The 11564-nt window shown below is 36.9% G+C and overlaps 1 protein-coding gene across 3 annotated transcripts in view; it reads left to right on the top strand.

Annotated features, from left to right (window-relative positions):
- Positions 1–94: 94 nt before the first annotated feature.
- The window catches only part of DYNC2H1 (dynein cytoplasmic 2 heavy chain 1), a 187834-nt gene continuing 176364 nt past the window's right edge, over positions 95–11564 (top strand). For all 3 annotated transcript variants that reach the window (XR_003927498.2, XM_030042296.2, XM_030042294.2), the window contains exons 1-12: positions 95–337; positions 2826–2996; positions 4002–4137; positions 4462–4580; positions 5147–5291; positions 6081–6313; positions 6573–6707; positions 6805–6918; positions 7113–7224; positions 7399–7523; positions 8850–9025; positions 10385–10580. Coding sequence is in view for 2 of the 3 variants with exons in the window: in XM_030042296.2 (XP_029898156.1) it covers positions 137–337; positions 2826–2996; positions 4002–4137; positions 4462–4580; positions 5147–5291; positions 6081–6313; positions 6573–6707; positions 6805–6918; positions 7113–7224; positions 7399–7523; positions 8850–9025; positions 10385–10580 (1863 nt within the window). In the remaining variant the exon portion in view is untranslated. The remainder of the gene's footprint in view (positions 338–2825; positions 2997–4001; positions 4138–4461; positions 4581–5146; positions 5292–6080; positions 6314–6572; positions 6708–6804; positions 6919–7112; positions 7225–7398; positions 7524–8849; positions 9026–10384; positions 10581–11564) is intronic.

The following is an 11564-nucleotide window of genomic DNA, read 5'->3' as shown; positions in this document are numbered from 1 at the left end:
CGTACCCCGGCGTGAGCCGCCGGCCTTCCCGCCGCCCGCCCTTTGGGTCTTCTCCCGTCAGCGCTCCACGTACTCCCGTGGGGTTCTGGACCCAGCCCCGCCTTCATCCTGCCTGGCGGGGGTGCGTCCTGCCAGCATGGCCGGCGAGGGAGACAAGAGGAAGCGGTTTATTTCGGCCACGGCTGCTAACTACTTCGGACTGGATCCAGCTGTGGGTCCCGCTGCCCTGGCCGCGGGGCTCCATTCCCGCCCGGAGCTGACCAACTTCCTCGACGACGGCAATGAGTTCCTCCTCGTGGTGCAGCGCTCGGGCATCCAGCTCACCGCATCCAACAAGGTAGGGCGGCGTCAAGCCGCGTGTGTGCAGGCACCTATGGATCCAGCGTGTCCACCCCATCCCAGTGTGCGAGTGGGGATGCAGAGCCTGGGGTCCAGCCCAGGTTTAGTGGTCGTAAAAGACTGGTATCTGATTTGGGAGACATCTTCCTACCGCAAATATCTATGCGGGCCTCAGTGTCTGCCGCATAAATTACTGGCCCAGGAGTCTGTGAAGACCACATGGTCAGCTGTGCCATTGTCCTGGTTTCAGCTGGGATAGAGTTGATTGATTGTCTTCCTAGTAGCTGGTACAGTGCTATGTTTTGAGTTCAGTATGTGAAGAATGTTGATAACACTGATGTTTTCAGTTGTTGCTAAGTAGTGTTTAGTCTAAAGTCAAGGATTTTTCAGCTTCTCATGCCCAGCCAGCGAGAAAGCTGGAGGTGCACAAGAAGTTGGCACAGGACACAGCCAGGGCAGCTGACCCAAACTGGCCAACAGGGTATTCCATACCATGTGACGCCACATCTATCATACACATTTATCATGTGTATAAACTGGGGGGAGTGGGGGCGGGGAATCGCCGCTCGGGGACTAGCTGGGTGTCGATCGGCGGGTGGTGGGCAATTGCACTGCGCATCATTTGTACATTCCAATCCTTTTATTATTGCTGTTGTCATTTTATTAGTGTTATCATTATCATTATTAGTTTCTTCTTTTCTGTTTTGTTAAACCATTCTTATCTCAACCCACGAGTTTTACTTCTTTTCCCGATTGTCTCCCCCATCCCACTGGGTGGTGGGGGAAGTGAGTGAGCGGCTGCGTGGTGCTTAGTTGCTGGCTGGGGTTAAACCACGACAGTCATATATTTTTTAGTGGATTGTGCCCATGCTGATATGTAGTTTCAGTGTGCTGTATGTATATTGTTGCTGTATGAACGTAATGCAGTCTGGAGAATGGCATGTTCCCTTGCTGCAAATGCCAGGTGGAGTCTGATGTATGGGTTGTTCTGGGCAAGGGTGCACGTATGTGACTGGAAGGCTTGCGTTGCCAATGTCTACGCAGAAAACGTGGCCCGATATGTGGCATGTTCGATGGTATTTGACAAGTCCCAAGGTGGGTGTTTGTCCAAATCATGCCTTTTGCAGATTGATGTGTCCAGCTGTGAGCAAATCTGAGGTTCATTGTGTGAAATGTCCTGCTTTGAGTGTTTGTGTCAGCGAGTGACTCCTCCGAATGATGCCGTTGGGTGTGATGTGCAGTGAATGTTGCCATGTAATCAGGACATGGTGTGGTGCCTGCCACACAGAGTGTGCAGGCAAAATGTGGGTCTTGACGTGTGTCCCATCATTCTGCTGTGAGACCAGGGATGTGGTGTCTGTTACGCCAGTGACAGTTTTTTTCTGCACTGAAGACTAGTGTAATGGGTTGTTAACATGTGGACTGCCATGTGGACCAGTAACTTACACACCTCCTGGTGTAATCGTCTGTGTAGTCTGTGAAGTCTAGTGCATGCTATATTCATGCAAGAATGAACATTTCCATGTACCAATTTTTGGATTGTGCTGCTGAGCCACTGTCTAATATACAAAGCCACTCTCAGCAGCTGTGGAAAATCAGATGCATATCAGGACTATAATATATACCTGTTGCCTCAGTGAAACAATGTCTTTAGGTGTTGGGCTAAAGACTTGGTAAAAAAGTAAAACTGATACTGTCCAGTATAATTGAAAGCTGTTCTTACTAGCCCTCTGTTTCTTTTAACAGAAAAAAAGTTCACAGCTGTTTACAATTGCAAAGAATTTGGGATTTCAGCTAGTGTATAATTTGGTATTGTGTTAGTAAATGTTTAATAATGTTCTCCTGTTTTATGAATTCTCATCAGCCACATATAGTTTCAATAATTAATATTATGGCAATTTTTGGAAGTTTACCCGTAAGTTGGACTGTGAAGGGAACAAGAGTCATGTTACAACTTATGATTTTACAGATGAAGGAGCATGCCTTTCTCTGTCCTTGAGAAATCTATGAATTGCAATAGAGTTATGTATTTACAGAATCAGTAGAACAATACTGAATATTTAGAAAAATATTTCTGAAGGTATGTAGCGTAAAAAAATGCAACAAAAAATACAGACTTGATGCTTACTTTTCTCTAGGCACAACGTAGAGGTTTTGGTTTGTCCCCAGAATGTGTAAGTGGAGTTTTCAAAATCAAAATAGCGTAAGTAATTATGGTATTTACAGATATTTTATAAAGAAAAAGGCATTACATATTTGATATTGGAATTCAGGTTCCCACGAACTCAGGAATGAGTATAATAAAAGTTTTCATTTTCTGTGCAAATCGGATGCTACCAGAATGTTATCAGAGCCCGTAGGGAGTAACATGGTATTTTACAATTTTTTCTTGATGTAAATAATTTGTGTAATGGTGTACATAATTTATTATAATATGTAGTCAATGACAGTTTGCTAAACAAATCCTGTCTTCCTGATTATTACAGATTGAAGCTACTGATTCAAAGAATAATATGTTGGTGTTCTTTAAGCTGCGACCTGATGTGATTACAGAAGATAATCTTCATAGTAATATTCTTGTGTCATCTATGCTAGATTCACCAATTAACACCCTTTATCAAGCTGTACGGCAAGTTTTTGCACCAGTATTACTGAAGGTGAGCAATATACCAATTTAAATGTTCTGTAGATTTATACTGAAACATTGAAATTTCATAGGTTGTTAATTATTCTGAGATAAATACTTTATGTTTTAAAAATAAAATATTTTAAGAGCTTAAATAATGGATGACAGTTCTAATTTCTAAGTTACAGAAGGTACTTCACCTCCTATCGGTAAGGATGAGAGGAGGATTCTGGTCATACATATGCCTGACTCTACAGAAATATGGAATACACTGAGCAGTGGTGGTTAATGGAGACAACAGCTCCTTACCTCCTTTCCACCAGTAATTTGAGTCTTGTGTCCTTTTCTGGTTTTACATATTCTTGTGTTTTATATGAAATGCATGTCTGTATCATGCAAACTACGATTCTTTAATATGTGGCAGAGAGGTGTGCTAGACTCTAGATTAATTTGTATAGCTGCATTTTTCATAGTTTTGCTTTTTTTAAAATGTTCTGAGGCTTTTCCTTCTGTTACATTAAAGATTATATTTATATTTCCTTTGTGTTTTTTTTGGTCAAAAACGATGACCATGGCTGTACTTCATAAGCTGAACAAGCAGAGTTTCAGCATTTAAATATTTTTAATTTCTTGTATGTCATAATATTAATAAAATAATGTTAGAAAAACACAATAACTTTTAATTTGATTCTAGCAATTTCCAGATTCTACTATAGAAGTAGTTTCCAAACTTATTTAACTTAAGAGAATTCATTAACAAAGAATTTTGAACACATTTTCAGAGTGCCTTTATAAGTCCAACAACTGACTTTTGATTTTGTGATAAAAATTTTTTTTACAGTATTATTCTGAATTGTTAAGTGAAAAGAATGAGGTGCTTTTCCTTGACTTTAAGAAAAAGAAATTATTACATTGTCCCACCATGTGGTTGGTTACTGCTATTAATCTGAATAATTATTATTTTTTTGAGATTAATGGGAGGAAAATAGTAATTGTTCTATCACGTGAGTCACAATTTTTGAAATTTTCATTGCAGGATGAGAGATGGAGTAAAACATTTGAACCCAAACTCCAGAAACTTTTAAGTGAGCTTGAAGCTGGCTTGAGTACTGTTCTTAGAAGATCAGATCCTAATTACACAGGAACAAAATTCAGTGAAGATGATGTGCAAGGTTTGTTTTGCAGTTACGTCTTTTATAGTTAATTTTAAATTAGGAGCAAATAGTTTATTTACCGGTTGAGTTTTCAGTCTTCCATTATCCCAGTGACTGCAGAGTGTGAAATATAACAGGTTGTGGTGAGTAGATTGGAATTAGTGATGATTAGCTCTGGTCTCTTGGTATGAACTTGATACTACATCTAGTCAGAGTCTGAAGTTGAAGGATAATTACACAACCATACAGTAAAAATTTGCTTTAGAAGGTATGTTTTGACTGAAAATATTTTGTGACCATTCATGTACTTCATATTTAAACATTTTCCAATATTATTTGCAGCTATACTTACACCAACAGATGAATTTCAGTTCTGGATAGAATGTGCTCATCATGGAAGTAAATGGTGTAGTAAAGAGAGAGCTTCTCATTTTAAAGACCTGTTTGAGGACATTGCAAAAGTATGTTTTCTTTTGTTTGATCAGTGATATATTTGTAGGCTTAGTAAAAAATGCTCTTATGAAATATGTCAGTATATGTACAATCTTTTCAAGTATATGAATATGTAACTATTTAGTTATTTTTTCTTAGGCAAAATTTTACTTTAAATGACTGACATTCGTGTAGTTTCTAGTGACAATGGGAATGCCAGCATTTGATTGGGAGCAGATTTGACCATTGAATACTAGAAGCTGCTGTAGAAATACAACAGTACACTAGAGTTTGTGAACTAGAAATTGATTCATGAAATTATAAAAAAGGAAAACTGAAAATGCAGATGATAATAATGAATGCTATCGTGCAAAACTTTAGGCACCTGTAAAGTGCTTGCTTGTATAGTGCTTCAGATATCAATGCATTCATCACATGAATAAACTTACACAAATGCTTGTTTTTTTGAGAGGATTATGCCATATTTTGTTAAGCAGTAAACCCCAGGAAACTATAGCAATTGCCAGCTTCAGAAAGTATAATGTTGCTACAATACTAGTTGCAAGGTAGTTGTATTAAGGATATTTTTTTCTAGGACTATTACAACTTGGATAGTCTCTCATTGTTTGAAGTTGTGGATTTGGTGGAGACTACCAAGGATACTGTGGATGGTGTGTGGAGACAAACAGAACATGATCCTTATCCACAGCCACGCATGCATAATCTCCTGGATGTAATAGGTAAACCTTTATGGAGTCTTTATTAAATGAACAGTTGAGAAGGATTCATTTTACTCTTTGAGCAGAGACCTTCTTCCTCCTAAAGGCACCAATGATAGCCTACAGCATTAAGGTGCTTTCTTCTTGTAATTATGATCCATGAATATTATTTGCCTTATAGTATCCAATAATTCAGCCAGTTCTGGTAGATGCCTTCACACGTTTGGGAGGATAATAGATAATAACAAGATGGAGTTGGATACCTTTCAGCCTGTGGACTGGATATGTCTTGCTTCTGTTTGACTCCTTGTCTTTCTCTCAGAGGAGTAAGTTTGTTTACAGAAACCCCCATTTGAGGCTTGATTCAGCCTGGGTGGAGGTGAGAGCAAGATGTGCACAGAGGTTGCTTCTCTCATTCTCTCGACAGCAGTCCCACATTCTGGGACAGGCATAAGACAGGGAATTTGTCTGCTGCTGCCAGATGTGTGTGTGTGTGAGGGGAAGGATTGCTGGGGGTAGCCAGCTGCTGCCATTACTGCTGATACAGACACATGCTTGTGTGTGGATTCTGGAATCCAAATCCATCAGCTTCTGATGTTGGACCAATGTCTGTTTAACTTGGAGACATTTAAGAGATTTATTGAATCTGAAAGAAAATAATCAGTTATTGATACATTTCTGTGGTTTTAAATCAAGACATTGCAATAGTTTTTTAAAAAATGTAATTGGAACAATTGGAACGTGGTGTACCATTTAAAGGAATTATTTTAAACAAATGTAACATTGCTTTTGTATACTTTTGTGTTCTAGGTGGCTCACTAGGTAGATATGTTCAGAGAAAATTGGCAGCTTTGAATTTGTGGGAGGATGCTTTTCACGGTGTTAAAGAAAATCTAAAGGCTGGTATCTTGATTTGCGAGCAGTGGGTGTCAGCTTGTGAGTACCTAACTGGACAACTGTGGCAACGTTATACTCTACATCCATGGAAAAATGAGAAATATTTCCCTGAATCATTAGCCAAACTTGGCAAACGTCTTGATGAGGTAGAGATTTGAATTATACACATTTATTTTATTAGACGCGGAATTAAACAACATTGTTTTAAGTTAAAAAAGGGAATTAAACACTTCTATAGCCTTTTCAGAGTCAGACAGCATTTCATAATCCATGTTTGCCTGAGCCTTTCAAAAGTTTCTTGTAAAAAGGAGAGGGATGGAATGTGCTGCTTGTGCTTTTTGCTTCTAAATCTAAGTTTTATCTAAAAATATGTTGGATATGTTAAATATTTTTTTTCCCTTATAGGTGCTAACTGTTAGAACACTGCATGAAAAACTTACATTCTTTTTGCCAGCTGGAGAACAAAATGCTTTACATCTTGCCCAAGCGTTTGAACCCTTTGCTGGCCTAAATCCTGTACACTATAATCCTTACACAGAGGTATAATGCTTATTTTTAATTTCTTCACATTCTTTCTGTGACTTTTTATGGTGTATATGGATAGTCCTAAACTAACATATGAACTCATTATCTCTAGCCATTATGGAAAGCAGCAGTCTCTCAGTATGAAAGAATTATTGCACCAGCGGAGCAAAAAATAGCAGGCAAATTGAAGAAATTTATTTCAGAAATTCGGGACAGTCCTCAGCAGGTATGGGTATTTTTGTAGTCTGAAAACTTTCCTGAAGATAAAGTTACTGAATTCTTAAGTAGTTAGTTTAGAGCACAGGAATAAGTACTTAGAACCAAAGACAGTGCTTATGAACAGCACTAATGAGTACTGTCAGAATATGTTTAATTTTTTTTCGGGAGAAAGAGATAATTTCTTTAAACTTCATATTCCAGCTTCTTCAAACATTTCAGAAATATAAGGAGCTGATAAAGCATCCAAATATAAGCAAAGAATTGCTTTTTGAAAGGGAAACATTGCTAGCAAGACTGCAAGATTATGTCAAAGGTAAAAATGTATTTAAAAGTATTTAATTGCGTTAGTTCTTTTGCAAATACTAGAATTCTTTATTTACTTTTAGAATTATGTCTGTATCCCTAGTATATTTTTATAACTACAATAATAATTTTAAGCTTGTTCTGTTAGGTTTCTGGCCTAACATGAATCTTTTGCTTGTGGTAGAGTATCAGACAGACTTTGAAACTCGATGCCATGGTGTTCCTGGTGATGTTTCTGGACCACTGTCCGGCAAAAACCTTTCTGAAGTTGTGAATAATATTGTATGGGTACGGCAGCTGGAGCTGAAGGTAACAGATTTCGTTACTGTTTAGGCACAATATTATCATAGAACATAAACCATGGTGTTTGAGATTTCTGTGGGGAATTCCCTACAGAAAAATTGTGGACTTCCCAAGAGTTACATAATCAAGATTCCTTATCAGTGGTGCTGCTTGCTAAGTTGAATTTTATTAACTGACCCAGAAGACAGTCTTCATAATACGCTGAACTGCCTGCTTTTATAACTTAACTTTTTGACAAAAAAAAAGACCAAAATTCTGAGAGGAAGCGTTTTTGTTAAATTTTATCCTCCAGTTTGCATTTTAAAATTGTATTTAAGATTTACAGATAGCCAGATTCTGACATCCTGATTCTCACTTGTTATTACTAACCTTGAAATCAAAGGGATTTCTTGGTAGTACTTTTTTGAGTCAATGCCTGCCAGGGAATTTACTACAGAGACTGTAGTAAAAGTGAATGTCAAACGATTCAGTGTTCTCTTACAACAGAATGAGTTTAAAATACATTTGACTCTATTTTAACTTACGTTATTTCTGTTAGTTTGTATTTACACTTCAGTTGGAAACTCTGGAACTTTTTTTGGAAAGTATTGACTAGTTGAAAGCAAAATGTTTTCTCTGTAAACAAAAGTGCCATTTACAATAACTATAGATTTGAATGAGAATAGGAATTACTTATTGCAGAATAACTGTTAGCCCATTTTTTTGGCATTCACCTGTGATTTGCAGAAATTTCAAGGGCCCATTTCATCTGAATGTGACAAAGGGTGGAGGTCTTAAAGGTGTTACTTTGTTCTGTGTCTTACAGAGAGAACAGCAGCAGCTCAAGTTTCACAGTTGTTTCTTCTGCTTGGTCTGCTAAAGACCTATGGAGCAGTTCAGCTGATGTCAGTTGTGTGTCTACTTTAGGCTGTGCTAAATTTTTTAATTGCTCTCAAATCTTCACTGATTGTATTGACTAGGGTTTTGATTAATTTGTCAACATGTAGATGTAGAATCTCATTTGAAATACCTTTTGAGTATTGGCATGGACCTTATAGATACACCAAAGGACGCATGGGAGATCTGTACCTTTATGGAGAATTAACTGAAGACCAGGTGGGATACTCTGGGGTGTCTTAATAGTGGTAGACACCTGTGGTGGACAACTTATTCAGAACCAATTTACTGTAATGGGAATTTGAACACCTGGGACACAATTCAGGATTCACATTTTTTTTTCTAATCTGTTTTTGAATCCCACTTGGATGTTTTGTAATACTTATTTTTATTGGGGTGATTTTTCTGATTGAATACTGGGAAGTTAAGCTGCTTTTCTTTGTGGTTGTGTTTAAGGTGGATGATGCTACCAAGCTGGCAGAAGCTCTTCTGTCTGACTTACCTGGATTTCAAACTTTTCATCGAAGTGCAGATTCTTTTTTGGAACAGTTAAAAGTATATGAACAAGAACAATTTGATGATTGGTCTAGGAATATCCAGTCAGAATTATCAAATCCTAAGTTAGGACTTTGGTAAATAGACTCTTGTTTAAATAATGTTTACGTTGAAATCTGTAGTGTGGTGTAATTCAATAGAACTTGATGAAGGAAATAAAAATTTTTACAGAATTGAGAATGAATGGAGAAACAAAATGGAAGAGTTTATTATCATTTCATCATCCTGCCAGGCTTGGTTGGTAAGGTGAAGTATACAGGATAGTGTTAATAACTAATCTTGTAGTTTCTATTAACACTTGGAATGAAAGACATGTTTGTTTTGCTTATTGTTACTACTTGTTATCCATTGTAATCCATACAGTGATAATATCTAGAAACCAGATGAGATTAGAGTATGGCTGTTAACAAGAAATTCTGCAGTCTAAATAGAGCAGTTGAAAGAAGGGTGAGAAAATAAATTTAAACCTCATGAATTGTGTTCCCCAAAATAATGAAATTACTTTATAGAATACTAAAATATATTTTAACTTTTTTTTTTTTTTAATTAATTGGCCACATGGCTTCTGCCTGCATGTCTGAGTGTTGCAGACTTTCTTTGAAAAAAGTTTTTCTACAGTTTCAGAGGATACAGGACTTGATACTTATGTGTAAACTTTTATTTTATGAAAAACACTCAAATATAACAAATAAGCAGATTCAGCACTCCAATATATAATACCCATCTGATTTATTAGTACCCTAAGATTTTGTTATTGTGAGATTTTAAAATATGTAAAGAGATTAATTAAAAGGAAAAGAAAAGGGGTAGCTCACTGCAAAGAGGAATACAATGGATATGGGTACTAGAAGAAGATGAGAAAAAAAGTGAAAAAATGAGTAAAGCTGAAGCTTTTATGAAAGAAGCCTAGAAGGATGGTGGTAGAAGCATTACTACACTAGAAAAAAAAAAAAAATTGGAGTAAAATCTAAAGATAGGCTGATGTTCTTATTAGCATTTGATTGTGTATACCAAAAAGTTCCACTGATCCAAGTCCTGGTTCTTGGATTGATTCCCACTGGGAATTTCTTCCTCTTTGCAGTGCTGAAGGCTGGGGCCTGTAAAGTGCCTGCTTGAGAGAGTATGATGAATCCAGCGTATTTGAGAAATACTGTCTGGCTGTGAGTTACATGTTAAATATTGTAACAAGCCAGAAAAACTTTGCGAGCAAAACCAATAGGCATTGTTCATTTCTTCTTGTCTTCAGTGGCTTTGAATTAAGAGAAAGGTTACTGGAATAATTTCTGAGTAAATTAAAATGTTAATAAACATAGAAAAACATAATAGAATGGCATCAAGCTTTTTAGAATTGTTTATTATATTATTATAAAATGCACCTAAGAAAGGATCAGTATCAAATTATATTCAATAATATGTTTAATTTGATTTTGGTTTAGCATCCAAGCTAATAGTCCAGTAATGGAGTTGGATCACGTTTTTGGAACATTAAACATACTTTATTCAGATCGTTTGGTGACTCTCCTAAGAGAAGTACGTCAGCTATCAGCACTTGGTTTTGCTATACCAGCTAAAATACAGAATGTTGCAAACACTGCACAAAAGTTCTGTAAGCAGGCGGTCATCCTTAAACAGGTATAAGATTAAATGCCATAATAACTTCCTGTTCTGACTTCCCAGCTTTAGTAGTAGAACTTTTCTAGACTATTATCTTTTCTGACTGTGAGGTTAAGATTTTTGCTGTGTTTGTCTGTGTGAAAGTGACTTGTTTCTTGAACAAATTAGCTAAGTCCTTAAAAGAAAACAAAAATAAAGAACTGCTTTAGAATTTCGGAATGTGTCTTCTTTTGGAACCAAATGAATTACAGTATTAAAGCCATGTAAATTTACTGTATGTATATACAAAAATAAGACAAGTAATTCATTGATCTCCTGGTTTTAGTCTTGGTTTCTGATTATTATAACTGAAGGAAAATGTCATAAAAGGGACCAGCTTGTCCTCACCATTGCTAGTTTTCCACTGAAAAGATATTAATAAGTATTTTAATGGAATGTGTGCTTGTTTTTTGGGGGGGTTATTTTTTGATTGGACTCAATGCTACATAAGTTTTTATTGGGCTTATATTTCAGTTGAAAGACCATGTCAAATTTTCTTCTGTTACTGTAGAATGCAAGAATAAATATGTATATATTGGTAAAAATTCTTATGTAGATACACAGGCTCCATTCAGTTTCACATGAGGTGTCATTGGCATCTGAGATATCTGCAGAGCTAAGGCAGAGATGACACAAGACCTACAAGATACTCATGCATCTGGATCATTGACAGGTGCCCAAGTGGAAACCTTAGTCATCTCAAAAGGCACTAGATGTCTATGTGTGGCCAAGTTGTAGGGTAAACCGAGTTGTAGGATATCCTTCTTACTCCAGCTGCCAATCTGGAAGTAAATAGATGTTTTTTAGGTCTTATGTCATATCCTGGCAGATGTCATGGATACTTGAAGGCCTCTGAAATGGCACTAGATGCCTACATTTGCATAAAGTAGTAGAACTGTTCCACTTACAATAAATCAGAGACTGAACTTATTTCACTTAAGGTGAAGTATAATCACCTCAGAC

The sequence above is a fragment of the Aquila chrysaetos genome, chromosome 19 (assembly GCF_900496995.4).
Source record: "Aquila chrysaetos chrysaetos chromosome 19, bAquChr1.4, whole genome shotgun sequence".
NCBI lineage: Eukaryota > Metazoa > Chordata > Aves > Accipitriformes > Accipitridae > Aquila > Aquila chrysaetos.
Note: the sequence above shows the minus strand (reverse complement) of the source record. Positions and strands in the feature narration are given on the sequence as shown.